This window comes from Strix uralensis, chromosome 1, assembly GCF_047716275.1.
Source record: "Strix uralensis isolate ZFMK-TIS-50842 chromosome 1, bStrUra1, whole genome shotgun sequence".
Classification (NCBI taxonomy): domain Eukaryota; kingdom Metazoa; phylum Chordata; class Aves; order Strigiformes; family Strigidae; genus Strix; species Strix uralensis.
This window is the reverse complement of record NC_133972.1, coordinates 160378211-160400850: the sequence shown is the minus strand read 5'-3', so window position 1 is coordinate 160400850 and position 22640 is coordinate 160378211. Positions and strand designations below refer to the sequence as shown.

Below are 22640 nucleotides of genomic sequence, written 5' to 3'. Positions count from 1 at the left end.
CAAAGTGTAGCAATGTACTGCCCTTGAGAGAGCACTGCAATTTAGACAGGCCCTTAGTTCCTAACTACTTTCACAAGATGAGAAGAGCTGGAGTGCTGTACAGCAGTCCTGCCATGCTTTTCTCTGAAGAACAGCTCTTCTCATAACTTGGCAGTTGGTGCTGAATCTCACCCTCTGTGTGAGGAACTGATGGAAGTAAAGCATCAGTTTGCATCCACATAGTCTCTTTTCAATTTTCTCTTATTTCCTATGGATTGAACTGGGGACTTGACTAGTTGGGAAAAAAATAATGGATTACTCAAGAAGCACCAGAATTCTTAGTTTGGCTTCAGACCCCACCATTTATCTGTCAAGATCCTTTCTTGTCATTGCCTTTCCACACTTTTTCTGGCATTCAGATTGTACAAAACCTGGAGTACAACACCTGAGGGTAGCAGAAGCACATGTGTGTGGGTGGAGGAGCCCTCCTGCACTTGCAGAACACAAGGGTCCTTTTTGTTTCTGGTTGACATGCCTACTTCAGAGGTCTTGAAATCACTAAAATGGGGCCATAAACTTTACATCCAACTTTAATGACTAGAGTGTTGTCACTATGGCTTGAGTGAGTACTTCTTGATTCGATTATAATCTCTCATTCTTGCTTACCTTGTGAATATTTTAGCTCGGGGCTGGGAATGTACCAAAGATCGCTGTGGAGAAACCAGGAATGATGACAATGCTTGTCACTGCTCTGAAGACTGCTTAAGTAGAGGAGATTGTTGTACTAATTACCAAGTCGTTTGCAAAGGTACGTCTTTGGTCTTTCTACCTCTTATCTTTCCAAATCAGATAGAAGGCAGCCCTGTGGGTAAAGAATTTTCTTCTAAAGGGGGAACCTTTTCCTTGTTTTGTTCTGATTTTTTTTAGGAGGGTGGAGAATGGGGAGTTACATTTGTAATTTTTTGGGCACTACCAGAGGTGAATACTTCTAATTTGTTGATTGTAGAAGGACGATGTCTTTGTAGAGATACTGATAGAAAAAGAAAAGGTGTAGGTGGATGAAGAAGAATTTAAAGCAAAACATAGAAGTGTTCAAATGCATTTGTCTGCATCACAGGGAAAGCAGGGATACCTGACAGTCTCTGAAGGAATGGAGCATTCCTAGATATGTTATCTCTGTCTCGAAGACCTCTTCCCACTCACCACAAAAGCTCCTGCTCAAACTACTTGGCCTAACACCTGCAGGCTTTGTCTCTTGTGGGAGAGGACTTGTGAGAAGATGAGGGCTATAATTTGCTGTAATTTGCAAATTCTAGACAGGCCATGGCTGCAGTACAGCCTGCATGGGTTGGTGGGTGGATGGGCTGTGAAGGCTTAATTTTCATCCTCTACCCCGATCTTTTGGAGCATGTACTGCCTTGTGTAATGTATCTCCCATTTTGAACAAGTCGTCTTATTCCTGGTTATCAGCTCTACAGGTTGTCACTTTTATATCTCAGCTAGTTCTTAGTTTTTTCATTCATTAACTTTACTGGTGGAAGGGTTACAGTTTGAAATTTCTTCTTTTGCACCATTTTGGCCAACTGCATAAGTTCATGAAATCATAAGAGTCCAGATCCATACACTGAAAATGGGCTTTTCTTGAGTTTTGCTGTTGGGAATCCAAATTCAATGTGTCTTCCAGCAAGTCCCCATAGACTACATTCTTCCCTTTCCCAAAGAAACACAAGGCTGAGAACACTTAAATGCTGGTATAGTTTTCAGTTCCTGCCTTTTTTGTGAGCTCGCTCTTACAAGGGTCAAGACAGAGGAATTTACATGTCTCCAGGTTTAATGTACATAATCTTTGTTCAATTGGCTAATAACAAATGATCTCAATGACCCTGGCTTTCTGACAGGAGTAAGCCTTATGTGAGAACAGTGTTTCCTCTTTATTCCTGCCTTTGCCTATCTGAGGATAGTGTGTTGATTCTGTTTGTTTTTTTTTTTTTTTTCTTGGAAATTGTCCCTCCACCTCCTGTCATGGTCAGTTGGAATTGCTGCAGGACACATTTCCTGCAGATCTTTTCTATGGTGCTTTTTGTTTTGTTCTTTTAGTTGAACTTCAGTTCCTTTAATAGTGCCAGGTTCCCTGATTAGCTAATAATTTGTTTTTCAATTGACCTGTGAAAGTGCAAGTCATGAGCCACTCTATAGTCAGCATTCAGCAGTGAAAACCTTAAGAAAATAGTTGATTACATAAAGTAATTTTAACTAATCTAGCTCTGAAAGAGTATTAATGCTTTTTTTAGCTGTGTCTGAGTCTCACCTGATCCATGAGCTGATCAGCTCTCTAAACCAGCTGGAAACTATTTAGAGTTGTTTTTCTTCCCCAGAATGAATTTTATTTTATGTCTTTAGCCAGCTGAATCAGCTCATGGAGACATCAGAGCTGGTGGGGAGGAGGGTGGGAATTTACAGCCAGAAGCAGCACTACCTGTTTTTGACAGATCAAAAATAAAAAAATTAAAATAGATGACCACTGTGCCTAAAGCGTTACCACTGTCTCCTGCGGCCAAAAGGACACTTTTAACTCCAGTTTTAATAGCTACTTCTAGGAGTGCTAGTTTGGATATTCCTGTTGAATAGAATATAACCAGATCATTTGTTCAGCTTTGTGAAAAGACCTGCTCATTATTCATGGGAAGTATGACAAGACAGTCCATTAACTGGAGCTAGACTTTCTTTTTTTTGACATTTTCTGTGAAACCTGTAGCTGTGTCCACAGATTTTTTTTTTTTTTTTGAAACTGCAATGTGACTTTTCTGGTAGGAGAAACCCACTGGGTGGATGATGACTGTGAAGAGATAAAGGCTCCTGAATGTCCAGCAGGGTAAGTGTTTTGCACACAATTGCAAAGCCAAATGCAGCAAGGCCAATGGTCCCCTGATCCGCCCTGGACCTCTGAACACCGCATTTCTGCACTGGCCCTGTCACACAGGCTGAATGGCTGTGGGTTGGATGCTTTCCTGTGCTTCAGCATTTGTACAATTAGACTGATAATAATTGTAATGCATTTGCCTTTGAGCTGCTGGGTGAGTAATAGCGTCTTTGATCACCTGCTGATGGGTTTGCCTGCTTCACTTACGGGGAAGGTAACCAAACTTCCTTGAAGTTAGTGGAAAGGTTTAGGTTTCTCTGATTTCAATGAAATTTAGGGGAAGACATACGTGAACACAGGCCTTTTTTTTTTTTTTTTAATTGAATTTTGTGCTTTTAGTGTTATGTTCCTAAATGAAAGGATTCCTAAATTGCAGTGGGATACAGGCTTGACTTAGTGAAGTATTTGAGCACCTGAATAACACTGAGAAAGTAAGCACTATTGAAACCAGTTGGTTCACTATTATCCTTAAAAGTGTCTGCTCAGGTGCTGTGCTGGGTTGCAGCTCGGTCTGTGCTATTAGGAGCATAGTTTGGAGGAGGTAGGAGCCCCTGCTTCTCCTGGTGACAGTGATGGCTGCTTACCCCCCCAGCAGGTGACTAAAAGTCCAGGTGTGTCTGTCCAGGACACATCTCTGCCAAATTTGGATTAGAAAATAAAAATGTGATAAAATAACATGAAATACTGTCATCTTTAGTATGTGAGAATGAGCTCTGCCTCACAAAACTCACTCAAAATGCCGCATAGACTTTTGTTTGTAAAGAGAGAAGACCAGCTGTCATGAGAGATGTGGTTTTTAACTACAGATTGTGTGCTAGGGTGGGTACTCAGGCATACTAATTTTTTTCCTTCTCCATCTCCTTCTATAAGTACTTGCCTTTTTGGGCTATATGCTTTTAGCTGCTCAGGGAAGATGTCTTTTATGTTGGAGCTCAGCCCTTCCACTGACTGAGTGAACACTGGATGTTACTGAGTGTGAAGATTATCAGTTTGTCCTGATCTGTTAAGTAAGCAAAAAAAATTATAGACATGTAGCATATGCAGTAACTGTACTTTGTATTTTCTGGAGTCTCAGTGAGCAAGTGGAAATAAAATTCTTTTGAGATGCTGCCCTACACTCCCGCTGCTTTTGCTTTTAGCTTTGTTCGTCCCCCTTTGATCATCTTCTCTGTTGATGGCTTCCGTGCATCATATATGAAGAAAGGGAACAAGGTCATGCCCAATATTGAAAAACTGAGTGAGTACATCTGTTTTCTTACAATAAACAAAAGACAATCTCTTGCAACCCAGTTGTTTTCATTGTTCATTGAGCAATTTCATTGTCAGTGTGGAGCTGGTGGGTAGAAGGGCTGTGCCAAACACAGGGCTCCTCTGACTGAAAGGTCTAGCAAAGATTAAGTCTTTTTTCCATGAAAGCAAAATGGCAGAAGTCCCCTTTGGTTTAGATGGCATCAACTGGTGGCTTGAAAGCATCCTGGCTGAAGCAGCAGACAGCAGTCAGAGAGCGGGGAGAGAGGTGCTGCTTTGAGGAATGCTGGTCAGAATCAGTGACCTTCATATGGTTTTGTCAGCAAAGAAATGCATCTTCAGTACATGATATGTATCCTGCACTATGTGTCATGTATAAGCTAGTTGAGAGGGGCCCTCAAAGTTTTCCACTTGATTCAGGAATGTTGAAGATACAGGTGAGTGTAGAAGCTGCAGTGAGTGTGTGACAACTGGCTGGGGACATGCCCCAGCGATGAGCAGTCCTGCACTCACTGCTGGGGGAGTGAGCATCCTTTGTGGAATACTGGACACAATATGAGCTGCTCAGTCTAGAGTGGTAGTTGGTGTGTGCCCATACCCTTGAAAGGTGGTGGGTTTTTTTCCTTGTGTGCATGCTGACCCTTGTATTTGTTTAGCCATCTATGCTTGGACTTAATGATCTTAAATGTCTTTTCCAACCTAAATGATTCTATGATCTGGGGGGCTGTGGCCAAAGCCCATTGTTAAACTGCAGCTTTAGTACATTTGCCACGTCAAATCAGCCTGCATTTTCTCATGTTGTTTTACTTAGCAAGATACTTCCAGTGACTCTGGACTCTGGAAGCAGGCTAGCTCAGAAAGGAAAACAGCCTATGAAAATGTATCTGGTTCTGTACTCCTCTGGCTGCATTATTTCAGTTGTTTAGTGTGAAGTACAAAGAGTGCGTGAGTGAATTTACTACTGTCCCGTGGGAAGACCTGCTAATGTTAAGCAGCAGGATGTTCGTTTAAATTGGTTAAAATTTAACCAGTTTCTGTGGCATTTTGAGACGCAGCAAATGACTTCCTCTGTTTTTGTTTTCCATGTCTGAGAGTTTCACTTCCTAATGTTTGCATTCACTATTGATTTTTCAGGATCTTGTGGAACACATTCTCCTTACATGAGACCTGTCTACCCTACAAAAACCTTCCCCAACTTGTACACCCTTGCTACTGTAAGTCCCTTTGAAGGAGTTTTTGATGATAAAATGTTGCACTGCAGTAGAAATGTGAGTTGTAGGAAGCAAGGGGGTTTTTTTACTAAAACTGCTTCACTGTCCATCCTTTTCAGTCTTCAGTTATGTTCTTTCTTCAGTATTTTGAAGTTCTGAGATAGTGTATCTCACCATTACACACTGTGTTACAGCTTTCCAGTATTTTTCTTATGCCTGTTTTTGCAGTTATTTGTGCTGCTGTGTAATTACAGGACACAGTTTTCTAGGGGGGGGAAAAAACCCCACCCCTGAAATCCTACCCAGAATACAACCAGCAGTTGTTCCTTCATTGGAGTAGCTGAAGTCAGTGGGGCTGACTTAGCAGCCGACTTAAATTTACAGCTGCTGAGTGTGTCTGGATGCTGCATTGGCCCTGCAGTAAAATGAACCATCATTTCTGCACTCCAGTGGCATGGCTGGTGGCCAGGCTGTCCCTACCTTGGCATGCAGATGCTCCCATGTGACAGTAACAGTGCTCCCAAAGCTGGGCTAGGGGACTCCCTACCTGCAGCTGCATTTTTTTCCCCTTCCATTTCCTGCAGCCCCTGCACAAATGTTAAATAAGAAAAGAGGGAATGGAGAAATGAATAACAGAAACTTCTTAAAGTGCCTTTCCTGCTGGCCAAATTGTGATATAAAGCCATGGCTTTGGGTGACTTGCCTCATTTTTTACTTGGAAATAACTCTTATCTCACAGAGGCTCTGGTGAAGATAAGACTTTATAAAATGGAAATGCTAAGTGTTACTCTTGCAACCAGAGAATGAATTACTGTTTCCAGAAAGGGAATTAATGATGAGGAACTAACAGTTCCAATCAATCTTCTTTTTGTAAATTTTTGCTTACTTTAGATGGCCTCAAACTAACTTTTAACCAGTGTGAAAATACTTTAAAGTATCAAGTAACAGGAGTTTTTATGCTTTTTAGCACAATTCAATCATCTCCTACTGCTTTCATCACCACAGCCAGTTTTAAATGTGCTTATCTTAGAGGCTTTTCTGGTGTGCAGTTACAAAGATACCCATTTTAAAATAATTTAGTGCTATTTGCAGATAGCTATGAAGAACTGAATTTGTGTGCATTAGGATTTTACTAATTAATCTACTTCTGCACAAAGGGACTTTATCCTGAATCACATGGAATCGTTGGCAATTCGATGTATGACCCAGTGTTTGATGCCAGCTTCAGTCTTCGAGGGCGAGAGAAATTCAATCACAGATGGTGGGGAGGTCAACCAGTAAGTTTCAGATTCCGTCCTCCTCTTTCCCTCCTCCCTTTCCTCCCCTCCCCCTGTGCTGTGGAACATTGCCAATAATAATAATTAAAAAAATACATCTGTGAACAATTTGTACCTAAGCTCCCCCCCGGCTGGCCCTGTGTCTATCAGTTTAGTGTAACATTTTGAGTTGGCTTTTGCTTTTCAGAATAATAAAGCCATTGATTATGGAAAGGTGCTTGTGTTGATAAGTATAAATTAGACGTGGCTAGGAAATAACCTCACTTTAGGCAGCAGTTTAACACTACATTTTCGTCACCGTGGCATAATGTTTCCTTTTCATTATGGATTTCTCAGGTTTTCGTCCTAGTAATGTTCTTGTGGCAGTTTTAGTATTAATGTTCTGTCAGCATAGCCTGGCAAAACTTCATAATTATTATTTGTTAAGTCCACAAGTGATTGCTGTTACCTGACTTGTTGCAGAGACTGTAGAAGTTTGTGAATTAATTTCTGCCTTGAGCACAGCAGCTGTGGCTGAACTAGGTCCTCTCTCTTAGATTAGTGTTGGACTTGGTGGTTTCTCTAGCTCTGTATCCTCATTCTGGGGCAAGGAAATGTCCTCCTTCAAAGTTTTCTGCATTACTACTGCTAAGAAGGTCCCCTTGCTTCTGCTGCACTTTCCCCTATTAGTGCATGCTGTGGTGGCTTGCTTTGCCAACAGAAGTGGGTTTAAACTAAACTAATAAGTTTTGCGTGCAAGCAGCCAAGGTGCATGCACATTTCATTGCACTAATCGGTTAGGGAAGTATAGTTTAAAAGCTCCCTGACCCACAAGAGTGAGGCGATAGAGGTGGGGAAATTGGAATGGGTTTGGGAACATCATAATCTGTCATTGCTGTTTGCTAAAGTGATCAGTGTCATCCCCCCAAATCTCTTAATACAGAAGTATCCCAAGAGACTAAAGAAAGTTACTCAGATGGTTTTAGGCTTAGTAACTGTGTGTGCTGTTTGTCTGCATGTGGTTTTAGTCTGCAACAAATGTGAGACAAGACAATTTAGAGCTGCAGGCAGATGTGTGACAGGCAGATGTGTCTGGCTGTAACTGAGCCAGAATGAGGTATTTGTGCTCTTGTAAAATTTGTCAGCATAACAGTGAGTGTGATCACTCCCTTGCCCAGTTAAGACCTGGGTTAGCTTTCAGCATGGGCTGTGTAGAGAGGAGAGAGTGAGGAAACTGCCTAGCTATTATCCTCCTAGATGTGAGCAAGGAAGCAGGATCAAAACTAGGAGCAGTGAAAGGGCAGCAGCGGGTAACCTCTTCCTCCATCTAAGCTACAGCCAGAGCCACACAGCTAACAAACTGTGCCTGCTGCAGTCAGGCATCAAGCTCATAGACGCTATTGTGGCTCAGCTGCTCTGTGACAACTTGTTAAGCGGCTGTAATTTAATTATGCATTCCAAATTTAATAGTGCATCTCATCTTAATCTCAATTAGGTAGGAGTTAGTGGGGAACTAGCTGTTGGGGACTGTACAAATGTCTCTATTTTTAAACTGTGATATTTTAAAAGTACGATATAAGCCTATAAATACTTCATCACCTGCTGTGTTGAGTGGGGAATATTGGTAATTCCTGCACCCATCTACTAGAAACACCTGTGCTGCTCCAGAGAATAAAAGTTTTCTGGATTGTAAACAAGGGTCATGAAAAATGTCAGCTGAGAAGAGTTCAAGAAAGTTACACAACAGTGGATTGACCATACGCTGGATGAAATCCTCAGAGGACAGGGGGGAGTGTTGCATACACAAGTAAGGATGATAAAATAAACCAGCTGACCTGAAGAAGTGCTAAAAAAGAAAAACATACAAATAATGTAATAAACTGGAAGTTTCTTTGGAAAATTGGAAACGTGTGTAGAGGAAGGGCTATAATTCAGTCCCTACACACTTAGTATGAGGGAAACCTGTAAGTTTGACAAACCTGATAGAGTGTCCATAATGCTTTGGGTACGGAGGTGGTAGATCTCTTGCAGAACTACGATATAAATGATACTCTCTCTGCATGTGGAAGAATTGCACATTTGATAAAAGAATTGCAGATTTTTATAAGAAAAAGGTTATAAGAAAAAGGTGGATTAAATACAATCCGTTTCTAACTCCTTTTTATAATTTTCTCTAAATATCACATTGACATAGACTGCCAAAAATAGCTCAGTATTGAAATACAAGACAATAAAATTAAGGGGGGAGGAAGGGAAATCTGGTCTGCATATCACAGAAATATTGTCTGTCATATCACATATTCATCTGGTTCTTTTTAACTCTTGGGTCTCAAACTGGAGTACTCAAATAATGGCAGAGTGGTACTTGGTTTGTATGGAATTGGGAATTTTTATTTTCCTGCCTAGAAAGGCAGGAAAAGTGTCTGGGAGCCCCAGCCTCATATTATAGCTAAAACTGCCTAGAACAGAATGTCATTTAATGTTGATAATTTCTGAAATACTTTCTTGCTCCTGGAAACTGGCCTATTGTATATGGCTTTGTTAAAATGTGTGGCTTTTGGTGTGTTTGGGGTTTTTTTTTTTTTTGTAATTACTTGTTCTAATACTCAGCATCTTGCTGGGAAACATCCAGATTACCATGGACATTAGTGGGAACTGGCACATGAGTAGCTGAATGTTTCTATACCAGGAATTATGAGAAACTAATTTTAAGAGCATTAGGAAAAGGAGAAGGGGGGAGAAGGTAGTTTGGAATTGCTTTGAGGTGCTGTAGCTGGTTGTGGAACTTCCTGAAATCCGGTCTTCTGATTTAGTATACAAACTTGATTTATTATATAAGCTTTAAAACCACCTTGTTTTCAAAACAAAAGTGTTTGACAGGAAACAGCCACAGAACCACTCCTCATTTTGCTGCAGCATCTCACAGAAATGGTGAGCATCAGGGCCCATGCTCCCAAGGGGGAAGCTAAGTTTACTGTTCATTTTTCATGACACTGAGACTCTGTTTCTGTCCTAAGTACCTTTAAACACTAAATTAGGCCTCAGCTGCCTTTGGCTTCTGATAAGCAGTAGTTTTCCATGCCTTTGATTTGATGTAGTGAGCTTAAGTCTATGCTACAGACAATATATTGCTTTTTTAAATGAGATTCCATGTTCCTTAGAAATAATCTGTCGGTCTCCCCAAGATCAGAAGATGACAGGTATAAAACTGCCAGCCTGTGGTTAATGGGGACAGAGAGGCTTCTTCAGCAGGTTACCCAGCTTGGATCTGAGTTTGGCTCCAAAAATGCCTCTCTCTTCAGAAATATCTTAAGTATGAAAGTATTGAAGGTTGTGTAGGGAACCTTTTATGAAGTTTTATTTTTCACTATTAACCTTTTAAAGAGAATACAACCCTCAAAAAGGGCCTAGCTTTAGATGCTGAGATAATCCTTAAAAAGGGCCATGACATTCCTAGGTAAGTGACAACATGTCATGAAGTTGTCTTTACAGTCTGCAAGGTATGCCTGTAGATACTAGACATCATTGCTACACATCTTAACAGAATATTGCTGATTTTATCTAAATTTCACATTTTATATTAATCTTTGGGATAAAACCATTTCGCTTTTCTGTTTATTGGAATTTTGTTGATTTTGACTAACAATTACAGAAAGAACTTCTTATTTTCATTTTCTTGCCTCGTCAGCCTGAGCATTGACAGGATAGTTACATCAGAGGAGCCCAGGCTCTGAGGAAAGCTATCATCTACCTTTTCGCCCTGAACACATTTTGCAATCACTTTGGTTGGTGGGGGAAGCAGAAGGAGGCATGTTTATAACTGCCTTTTTATAAGGCAATTTATTTTGGTTTAGCTTGAGCCTTGAAAAAGCAACGGGGCTCTCTGAGTCTGTCTATTTAATAGGCTTCTTGAACCAAAATCTTCTGTCTTGACAAGAAGACAATGCTTAGTTGTCAAGGCTGTGAGATCATTTGTGTCCTGTAAAAGAGTAAGGAGTGTGGAAGGGGCTACTCCACGTTTTGCCTTGTTGGCAGGACAAATTGCAAATGGTGCAGGAGTGTAACATTTGGTGTCACCCTGGTACTAATTCTGCATGCTTGCATTAGTCTTGTACATGTTTACCTGGGAAATGTTGTGATTTCCCCTTTCCCACCTTTGCCTGGATGTGGAAGGGATTTCCCATTCATGCATTACCAAGTCTCTGCTGCATGTGTATGTGTTTCTTCTGCTCCTGACATGAATCTCCTTCCTTCCTTGGGAACATGTTTGCGCAACTTGGCCCAAGGGCTGGACTTCAGAGCCATCCCTCTCATCAGCCCTGACCTGAGATGTGTTGCTGCCAGTGTTTTCATAATACAAGAAATACGGTGCAGCCTTTGCAAAGTTATGGGCTCTTATTTATTTATGGAAGATTAAAAGTAGGGAACTGCCCCACTTTCTGTGCAGGTTTTCAAAGACAATTCAACAGCTATCTTGAATAACTCTGTATGTAGTATCTGTGTGTAAACCTGTCTAGCAGTCAAAAAAAGGGAGAACTTCAGACTTCCACGTTCCATATGGCATTGCCACCTAAACTGTGGCTTAGCTTGTCTATTTTTATCCATAAATCAAGGAAAAGAATTGCAGTCATTCAACACAGAGTCTATAAAATTGATAGTAATTCAACTTACAGGATATGTTTCATATACATCTAGAAAAGCATGTATCATCTCTTGGGACATTTGCAAGGGTACTAGGTTTGAAGCCATGCGTCCATAATTTAACAGGTCTTTCTGCATTGAAAAAGTTAGATATTCTCTAATTCCTGTGGCATGGTATGAAGACAGAGTGGTTAATATTTGATATTTTTAAAAAAATATTTATTCCCCTCCTTTCTGCTTAAGCAAATTAATTCAGAAATATGGTCTTTACAGAACTTACAATACAATAAGGCTTGTCCCGTATGCAAACCAGGGGTGCACATTTGGCATAGTTAAACAGCTGACTATAAAATTCTAATGTACTAACAGTTAAAGCCAACGTATTTACATATGGCAAATAAATTACATAAGCTCACAAATGGTACTGACCTTGCAACGCCTAACACAGTAAACTTTATGGTAAGTGACCTGAACAGATGTGACCAGCCATAGAGTGCATATAACATATTGCATTTACATGCTGAGTACTGGAACATCTAGGATTAATTAAGACTGTGACTAACCAACAGAAAGGAAATGGAACAGTAACCCTTATTCCCTTCTTAATTTCAATTGTACTGGATGGACAAGGTTGTGAGAGGGCATCAGCTAACTTTTTTTTCTATCCTACATTGACTGACAGTGTAGACTCATGTTAGCCTGAGAGAGGCATGACTTACAGTCTGCCTTGAAAGACAATGAATTTAATGCAAAGGCAGTGAGAGATTTCACTGATGATTAGGTTGCAGTAACAGTTTGACATGCTTTTCTGCTGGAGTTACTTTCCTATAGCTCAGGGTAGTATGGAAACATGTGCTCCTATCAGCTGCTCTAGTCTGTTGTCTAATTTTACCTAGCCAGTGAAGGGTCTGGCTGACCAAGGGCACTTCTGGTAGAGATTGCTACCACTAGATTCATCAGCAATAACTGTGACAACTCTAAAACACTATGAAAAATTTATTTAAAGCTTGTTCAATGCAGCTAGAAATTCTTTTACCCGACTGCTGCTTCTCTGCATGCTGAAAGATGTCTCTGCAAATGGGTTATGAGTAGCAGCTTTAGATACAATGTTGAATAGTGTTGGTTTACTTAAAACTAAAATAAGAAAATTCAAAGGCTCTTTTTTTTTTTTCCCCCCTTCAAAAAAAAAGAGGGGCAAGGTCAGGATGGAGTCATTCAGACTCACTTCTCGGATGTTGCGGTCAGATATGGGCCTTTTGATTTGCTAGTCTTTGACTTCAGCAGAACATTGTCTTAGCTGTTGAGCTTATTTTAAGTGTAGCAGATGCACATCCTCATCCAAACAGTTAATGCCAATGTAAATGGCTGCATTCCCAAGGTGAAATACTTGGGAGCAGGGGTGGTGCAGGTTTTCCCTGTCTGAAGCCAGTCCAGGTGCCTTTGGAGGGCCCTTTCAGCTCACTTAGGAGTATGCAACTAGTAGTGATCTCCACCTCCATTACTCCTGACAGGTGTTCATGCTGTTTTCATGTGACATTCATGAAGCACGTTCTATGCTCAACAGGAATAAAAAATAGCTACCGCCTTCTTGCAGGCATGCTGCGTACCTTGGCAATGTATGTAGGGCTTAATTATTAATCTGTCAAGATAACTACCATTTTACTTGCTTGGCCAGAAGGAGGGTGTCTTCTGGCACATGTTTAAAATTGTTGCTTAAAATAGACAGGGTCACGAGTGATTTCAGCAGTGCTAACAGGAGCAGCACAGGACAGCTTCAGCTGCCGAGGGTGGAACTTGGCTGGTCTGATTTGGCGAACCAGGCAGGCTGGACCACTTGGACCTGCGCAGGCCAAAGCACTAGAAAGTCAAACTAGAGTTAACAGATGGTAAAATCCAAATATTGAATTCCCTGGACTTAAGTTTGTTGGTACCTTCCCAAAGATATCTGCAAAATGATTTAAACTTTGCAGGAACACAAACACTTTCAAAGAAAAATAAATCTGCTGCAACTCTGTAGGGACAATGGTTTTCCAAGTATAGCAAGACCAAAGAGCATAACAGCAGTGCAGCTGACACTCCTCGTGCTGAATTTGTATTTGACCTCTTTTCTCTGCTATTACGGGGTTCTACTCTAGGAATAAATCTGCAATGCAAAGAAAAATGCAATTAGTTTAAGTGTGGGCCCTTTTTCGCCTGGGAAGCCCATGCACCACTAATGAATATGGAGTAGCTCCAGCCTTAGTTAGACAGAGGGTCCAGTCTGAACATACTCTGTGCTGACAATGACACAAGCTTGTGGATGCATCCTCGTATTGCAGTCACACCTCTGACTGCAGCATATGGGCTCAGTGACATCATCAGTGGCTTGTAGGCACACTTCCTCATCTCTCCTGTTCACCTGCATCCTTCTGTCCCATCCTGTCAGGGCTAGTATTCTGTGAGCATTTGAAAAAAATATCCCTGTTATTCAACAATTCAAAACCAAATTCCAATATAAAGTCAAAGCCATTTTTTTATTTTTGGGGGGGAGCTACTTTGCAGCCACATCTTGTGATCACTGTCACTATGCAAACGCCAGTGCTGGTAGAAGGTTGGGACTACAGAGGCTAGGGGAGATGCCTGGGGACTCCCATTTGGTGGCAGCTAGATTAATATGAAGCAACTCTGAAATCAGACTCTTGAGGAGAAGCACCTGGAAACAGAAGGGTAGGCTGCAAATCCATGGCCATTCTGCTCCTGCTTTTGCTGAATTTATTTAGCAAACCACCATTTCTATAGAGTTACCATGGAAAAGAGGATACATTACAAGAAGTTTAGAATACTATGAAAACAAATTATCTTTTATAACAGTGATTTTAATTTAACTGGATCGAGTCCAGTAAGATTTGCAACAGTAGATGAGAGATAAGTTAAGGGGTGTGTCCAGGCACTGGAAAGGCAAAGATGTCCAGTTTTCCCATAAATAACATAACCATATCCAAATTTAATTCCTGTTAACTTATAGCCTCAGTGTGCATATGATCTTTCATCAGTCTGTACCAAATTTATTTCAATTAGACCGATACATTAATAATTCAGGCATGACATTTGAAAAATGTATGCCTGAATAACAATGACAGTTTATAAGTGCCTGTGCGAGCAAGGTAGAGGAGCCTTGAATATATTTTCAAAAAGTTGATTTAAAGTAAACCAAAGATTTTGCAATTATTAAGTAAAGGAGCTATGTTTTGACTTAACTGCTTGTGAAATGGGCAAATAGCAGTATGCATAAACAATAGGAAGAAATACTCTAGTTGTATACATAATGCTGGTCTTTAAGCCTTTACCACTTTTGAAATGAGTTTTGAGATAATTTGGATAGTTCCTTGCAATAGAAATTTTGTTCTGTAGGGCTAAAAACTCAGATTGTTTGCTTTCCTTGAATGTGGACCTTTCTGACATTTGGTCATTCTCATTCCCCTGCCTTGTATAGATATTCATAGAATAGAAAAGAGAAAAAGGGTGAAGGGGGTGGGGGGAAGGGTAATGAGGATAACTAGGGGTATGGTATGGCTTTCACTGGAAAAAGACCAAACAGACCAAAGTTACTCTTGCTTCAAAAGGAATAAATAGAGGGGAATATCATGAATGTTGTATAGAAGTGGGAAGAGAAAAGATTAATAACCTGTTTTCAAAGTACGAGAACAGTATCCTAACACCAGTGACACTGGTAGGCTTAAAGCAAACAAAAATAAAAATATACTCATGCAGTGTGTGACTGCATTGTGGAACTTTCCGCTACAAACTGATTTATAGTCAGAAAAATATATGGGATTTGAAGGATTGAAAAATTCATGAAGATTGTTTCCATCATTTCCATCAATCACTACTTCAGGTGAGCTCAAAGTTCTTAAACATCTATGGAGGAAGGTATCCCTCCCTGCTTGCTTTATACCCCTGCTCACTTACCTGTGCCCTTTTTTGTGTACTCTTTTCTTAACACATTTTCTGTCGATGACTACTGATGGTAGAATAAGGGGAAAGAGGGACATTCGTGCAGACACTGATTAGTGTTAAGCCATGTTCTTTCCTGAGTATCTTCCAAAACTTGAACACTAAAAGGTTCAGGTGAGTAATGGCTGGTTTTTGAAAATTAAATGGAATACTGGAGAAATTCGTGGCCTCAAATCTTAATGCTTTGCATTAAAAGCAACACAAATTGAGGGGTAAAAGTCTACAGCACAGTGGCTGATGCACTGCTACAGAATTTGCATAGGTTTGTCACTCCATGTGTTCGAATTAGGGATGCAGACTGAAAACTGCAATTTTCACTTCTAGGCTCAGGGTAGAAGAATGTGTCTTGAAAACATTTTCTTTTGATTTCAGAGGGTCATTAAAGATCTGAACACATTCTAATCCTCTTACATTTTCCTCATTAGATTTGGATTACTGCAGCCAAGCAAGGGGTGAAAGCTGGCACGTTCTTCTGGTCTGTGTAAGTGCCTTCTGTTTTCTGGAGATTTGTAACTAATTCAGAATTAATTGGATGCAAGTGTTTATTAAGTTGTTTTCCTTACTCTAAGCATTCAGTAACTTGGAGACCGTACCTGTAACCCTCCTTTGTTTCATTTGTGCAATGTTTCTGATAACTAAAGCTGATGCTACAGTCTGCTGCTTTAAGTTCATACACTGATTTTTAGCAGTTGTCTGAAGATCCGCAACTATGTAAAAATTTACTTTCTTTCATTTCACGGTGTGTTGGTTTGCCTCCTTAGTATTGCTAGCAATGTTTCCTAGTCCTCTGAGTGTTTGTGGAAGACTCTTTTATTGTCCTTTTATGTCATCTGACATCAACAGCCTAATTGACTCAAAAGCCTGACTCATTCATTTCAAAATCCAGTCTGACCTTTGAGTAAAATATCCAATTTCCCTTTCCTAAAAGACAGCCTTGAGGATCTTCGCTGTTTATTCCTTTTTTTTTTTTAATGGTTCCAGATTATTTTCCCTTGTCCCAGCTAAGACGTATTATCCTAACTGAAAATGAATGAGTTTTGATCATGTCTGAGTTCTGAGGAATTCGTGTGGATCAGTCTCTCCTTTTTAGTGGCAGGATTGCAGGAGTAAAGAAAATGGGCAAACTGACAAGACTGAAGTACTAAAGGGGTTTGCTTATTTTTTCGTAATTCCATTAGGAATAATATTCTTTGCTACTCTAAATATCATATAGCATATGGAGGGAATAATAAAATGTACCACGTACAAAGCTGATGATAGGTTTAGGCTCGCAAGATGGTTATCTGACAGAGCTCCAGTCTGGTGCTCTACAAAACAAAGAAATTAATGTGATTCTTAAGCTCTACAGCTACACAGTCTCCATGAACACTGTGGCCAATGCATGCTCGAGGATATAAAATGTTATGGAGGGTAACCAAGGATATGTTGTATGAATGGCAATAGTAAGGGAGTGAGACTGCCACTTCATGTATGAATGAAATATATATGCCTTAAAACTGTATTATTTAATTTGAGACACAATGATTTTGGGGAGAATTTTCAGGCAAACTCTTTTAGGAAAACAGAAGTGTTAAAAACATCTTAGTCACAAATTACTTAATGTGAAAAAAATCCATTATTTCAATTACAGAATAAAAATTTCAAAACTGGGTGATACTCGAGATTATTATTGTGCTTTATGATATTGCCTTGTTTGCAAATGTGAGCATAAATTCTCATTTTCATAGTTTTACAACCAGAAGTTCTCTGTGTAGTTGGAGACTGAGGACCGCTGTTGTTCTTGAAGGCATTAAAGACTAACTTATTTCAAAATGGCTGTTGGCATCTCTCTATCAGACATTTCCAAAGAGTGCTGAATTTAATTCAGCATGGTGAATCCAAGACAGTTGTATTTGATTCCTGCCTTGGGATTCTGCTATTGATCTAATGGAATTTGGACTGACTGTGCTATTGTATTAAAATAACTTTGTGGTCACTGACCTGCAGAGCTTTTCTAAGATGAGATATTTGGAACTTTTAACAGCTGTTTATAAGGTTAGTCATTCTCATAGCATGAACTTGGCCTCAGCAGCCAAGTGAGAAGTCTCAGGATACAAACAGTGAAATAGGATGAGTCTGTTCTGCAGAGTGAGAAGCTGTCAAAGTTGTGCAAATCACTGTGCTGATGGCCTGGTGTTTCATATGGCTCTGTTTTGATTTACACCAGCCTAGCTCTCAGTTTGGTTGCTGTTAAGTCAATGGGAATTTTTCCAGTGTCTTCAAGACTACCAGAGCAGGATGTTGTTTAAACCTGTCCTGATGGGAGCATTTTAATGGTTTTTACTCGTGCCAGCTATCCAATGGCAGCACCACTGTGCATAATAAAGGTTCATCTGGGTTAAGCTACCAGAATGGATCTTTATTCACTCCTGTTTAGAACAGTTAGATTTACTGCCTTGAGTTCTGACTTCAGTTACGAACTTTTAATCATCTTTCTTTTGGGGTATGTGAACGTACAGATGTGAAGTGATTCTCTTTGCAAAATAAGTATCAGTATCAAGCAAGAAAGAAGATACAGCATACTAAAATCAATTTAAGTTATTATGATTAATTTTAGTTGCGTTAGGATCAGTTCATTGCAAGGCTTTGTTGATACTTTTTGTATTCTATGATAATAAGGTATATTTTTGTATTTTGTGGTCCAGTGTCATCCCCCATGAGCGCAGAATATTAACAATACTGCAGTGGCTAACCCTTCCAGACAATGAAAGGTAATTCACTTATTGTCATCTGCTGTTGGATAACTGCTAGCTTGTCTTCTCCTTAAAAGTAGCTGGAAGAGCAAGGGGAAATTTAATTCTAAAAATAGTTTTTGTCTGTTACTCACTATCACTGACTTAAGGATTTATTTGGGGTTTGTGTTTAGGTAGGTTTTTTTAATCTCTGCTTTTAACCATCAGCATTTTGATTCTTCTCAATAAATGTATGGTATGAATTTATTTCTTATCAAGAAGCGTTTAGTTACATGGATTAACTTGGATTGTTCTTATCCTACTGAGTTTAATATGGTTTAACAACCTTTCAGGCAATGGCAGTTGCAGAACTGAACCCTGAGGACTGGGAAAATGTTAAGTTTTTAATTATTGATATTTTTTTTAGTACACAAGTCCCCACATGCTGCTGGCTGCAAAGCTCAGGCGAGCTGCTGTTGTGATGTCTCCTACAAGACTTAGAAAGAGCGCGTGTCCTCAGATGGTACCCCATGTGCCTCCCCGCATGTGTTCTTGGATTTAATAAAACTGTAGAACAACTAATTGCTTAATCATACCATGGAAACATATGACTGAGAAACAGTTCTTTTTCCATAAAGCCAACTCTCATTGGAAGGTTGACTTGATTTGACCTGACCTAACAGATCTGGGTTTTTTTGTTGTTGTCGAAGGAAAGCTATCCAGAACAAGACCTTTCTTTCTTTCAGGCCTTATGTTTATGCTTTCTACTCTGAGCAACCAGATGCTGCTGGCCACAGATATGGTCCTTTCAACTCAGAGGTTAGTACAGATTTTCTTCTGCAGAAAAAGCATGTGTCTCAAGTACATTTTTGGAATAATTGCCACTGTGCAGGAGTAACATTTTAGCAACTTTTTTTTCACCTGTTTTTGGTGTGCTTCCCCTCTGCCAGAGAAAGCAAAGTTATTGTCTAAAGGATTTATCTTGCGAGATACACTTCTGAGAGAAGGAGCTGCCCGTGCCTTTCAGAAGGCTATTTCTCTGTGTGATATGATAACACAAATGGAAAGATTTATTTGGCAAAGACGGGAGTATATTTGGGTGCAACAGTATAATTTAACTTCCCTCTAACAATTTATCCTTCTTAAAAGTAATAAAAATATAATGCAGAAAATATTGAGGAAAATTGTGGAGAAGAAAAAGCTTTCTTTAAAGCTGACAGCCTGCAGTAGCCAAAGTAATAATTTCAGTCTGTCGTGAACTGTAAAAAGCTGCTATTTCCAGTTTCATATAGGTCTTACAGGGGTCCAGAAAGCTTTGCCAGCACTGTTCCCTCAGGGCTGTACTGCTGAGTTTGGAAAAAGTTTTGAAGTACCGTAAGGTATTTTAATGAAAAATTATGTGCAAAACACTACAGTAGTTTAACCCCTTGTTTGAGCTTTGGGTAGCTGGCTGGGACTGATGAGTACTGCTTCCCTGCCAACACTGTCCAGGTGACAAGAACTCAAAGACTATGCACTTTTCTGCAATTTGTGGGGAGGGTAAGTAAATTCTGCACCTGAATATCCTACTACTTTGAGTCACTGGGATCTGGTATCTCCAATGATCTCTGACATCTGGAAAAAGTCCCCTAGTTTCAGTGCAAATGTATGCCTGCAGATTGCCATCACAAGACTTTAAAAGTTTTTAAACATGCTTCTTAAAGGGTAAACAAATGTTTGCAAATCTTCAAAAACTAAGAGTGTATCACATACCCTTTGGAAGGTAATACAAATCTCCCCAAGCAGCCAGGTACCAAGCAGTAGTTTCTTACTTGTCTGGTATACATCTGATAGGTGTCCTCTACTGAAGAAGAGAGCAAAGAGAACCAGCATTAATCTTTTTTAATACGCTTGAGTTTTTTGGGCTGTTTAAATATGTTTGCAGTGCTTATGAACTTGCTGTGGGTAGCATCTCTGTTGGAGCAGTTTGAGCCATGGTCCCAAAGTGGCAGGTGTGAGGAATTATTTCAAACCAGCACTGACACATGATACTGAATAGGAAGAAGTAGTCCTTTTTCTGGATAAGTGGTGGTTTAAATCTGCCAACATGCTTGCTAAATTAACAGGCATTGATATGTCTCCATTTCGTCATTTGGCTCAGAACAGGAGAGGTGTCTGACTTGGTCAAGAGTGTAATGAGAGCTGTCTGATTGGAGGATGTACTGAATGATGCTTTATAGTTCCTCTTACTGAAGTGTTACAAATATTATGTGTAACTTATGACTGACAAATCTAATTTTATTTATCTGTAGACAACCACTTCTCAACAGAGTTGTGGGACTCTTTCCATGGACTTAAAGGAGAATATGAAGATGATGACATTGAACTTGTTCTTTAAATTGTAGTCTTGAACAAACCAGTTTAGCATCCAATGTGGTAATCTAGTTTCAGGTTAATTTTAAGTGTCAAAAAAGTGAAGTGTAATTGTGTCATCATAGGAAAAGTCATTACAAAAGCAAAAAGCCCCCAAAGGCTCTTATTGTTTGGGGGTTCTTCTGGATGGTTATCTGAAGGTTGACCTCTAATTGCAAGGCAAATCTCAGGCTCTTAATAAGTGTGAATTAATAGCTTATGAAAGTTTTACAAATAAATTGATTTATGCCATTTGTGTTAAACACAAGAACAGCATGAAGTTGATTTTTAGCAAATTGAGAACAGACGAGATAGCAAATGAGCATGTATGGGTTTGTAGTTCAAACAGTGGACATAACTTTGTGAATGGAAATGAATGGGAATGAATACAGATGCTGAGATGTGCTAGGGGCCTGGTTTCAGGATAGAAGAACTAGGGAATATATTGTTTCTCTCGATACTGTTTTCAATACAATTTTTAGGAGCTATGAAATTGACATAAATCAGCTGGGAAGAAAGTCCTCAAAGGGATCCCTTCCAGCTGCTTCCTTGATACAGCGAGCACAACCTCCCTGTGAAATCATTCTTTACTTCTATACAGCTGGCACCAGTTAGACATTTGGAGTAGTACTGATCGCTTCATTTTTCTTCATGCAAAGGCAGATCAGCCAAACAATAATGTTTGAAAACAAACTCTTAACAATTCTGTGTTATATTTAAGATGGGCTTCTTATTTCTTCTTTTGACGAGTGAAGATTTTATGCTGCATTAGTAGCTTGAGGAATAGTTTTATACCTTGAAAACCTCCAAATCTTACAAATGTCCATTGGAGTAAAGTGAATGTTTACTACAGGCTATTCTGTCAAATAATGTTCTCAATGTATTTTAAATGTATAATCTTAAAGGTCTAATGGCATCCATTACTGATAGTATTCAGCTTCCAAACTTCAGCAGATGGCACTTAGGGCTTCACAGGACATGCACAATAGCCTATGTGCAGAGTGACACTAGAAATAAAGGGACATTGTAGCACTTAAAATTTATTGATGATTTTCTAGTGTTGTTGATATAAATGGAATACAGATTATGGCCAGTGTCCACTAGTGTAACTTTGCATGTCCTCTAACATTATGAATTTCAGTTTAAATATGTTGGTTGTCTAGGTTTTGGGGGCTTTTTTTGGCTTTGGATTTGGGTTTTTTTTGTGGGACGTGAATAAACTTCTTAAGTATTTCAGTGGGTTCTATTACATCTCCAGGAATAGTTATGGGAGTTATCAAATATGTGCTTGCTCTTGATTTACTTCTGCTTTTTTTTTTTCTTTCCCTCTGTGCTTTTGCAGTTGAACTCTGGTAGGTTGGTCCGTCCGGGTCAAGAAGCAGAGCTTTGGCTGGCTAGTTACCCTTATGATGTTACAGTTCCCTTCTGTAAGTGGGGAGGGATTCGTTTCCCTCCTCCATAACTCTGTTCTGACTCTTCTCAAGCAAGACTAAGATTTGGCTGGTTAATAAGAACTTGGCTTTTTTTTTTTTTTCCTCCCTAGCTAACTTTTTTAAAAAATAAAATATTCTAGAAATATACTACATAAGAGCTCTAAAACACATTGAAATCTGGCACTGCTAAGCCATTCCTGTTGCTCCTCTAACATGCTGTCTTGAGACGGCCATTTTCAGTGTTCAGACCTGGGTCTCCTGTGCGCGCGTGTTTCTGGCATTGTGGAGCTCTGTCTGAGCCGATTCAGAGACGGTAAAACGAGAATCCTTCCTTTCCCTGCCGCTCCTCTCATCAGGACTGCACAAAGCTTGAAGCGTTTTAAAAACAGAAAACTCTGGTGCTGCTTTATTAAAATGCCTTTCTGGAGAGAGACGAATGAGACTGGACTAGAATCTCCTTTCCAGCTGCTTGCCTTGGAAGCAATGAAACAGCATGGCAGATGGTAACATCCCCTTCCTTCCCTTCCCTGTTTACATAGCTCTGTAACTGAACAACTGTGAGAAGCTGCCTAAGTACACAGAAGTTAAGTATCATCATAAATCTCCAACTCTTCTCAAGCCCACTCAGCGTTCTCTGTTATATGCAGCATATTGTAGTTACTATCTCCCGGTAGGCATCATCTATCAGCAGTTCACACGCAATCCCAAGCAGTGCCAAGAGCCTGCAACTTGTGTTAAAGTCAATGAGAGCTGTACAGTTTAAAATTATGAACAAGCTGATTAATGGGATAGTAGTTTTTTCCACTTATGTCTTAACATTTTTTTCCCTTTTATAAGTCTATCTCAGGTATTTGTGC

General features: G+C 39.8%; 1 protein-coding gene across 6 annotated transcripts in view; it reads left to right on the top strand.

Annotated features, from left to right (window-relative positions):
* ENPP2 (ectonucleotide pyrophosphatase/phosphodiesterase 2) overlaps positions 1-22640 on the top strand; it is a 72735-nt gene that overhangs the window by 23443 nt on the left and 26652 nt on the right. For 5 of the 6 annotated variants that reach the window (XM_074887010.1, XM_074887048.1, XM_074887032.1 and 2 more), the window contains exons 4-11: positions 662-787; positions 2791-2851; positions 4039-4136; positions 5282-5361; positions 6516-6635; positions 15674-15729; positions 17933-17998; positions 18706-18778. In XM_074887010.1, the coding sequence (XP_074743111.1) occupies positions 662-787; positions 2791-2851; positions 4039-4136; positions 5282-5361; positions 6516-6635; positions 15674-15729; positions 17933-17998; positions 18706-18778 (680 nt within the window). Of the gene's footprint in view, positions 1-661; positions 788-2790; positions 2852-4038; positions 4137-5281; positions 5362-6515; positions 6636-15673; positions 15730-17932; positions 17999-18705; positions 18779-21692; positions 21703-22640 lie in introns of all 6 variants that reach the window. The other variant, XM_074887053.1, reaches the window with a different exon arrangement.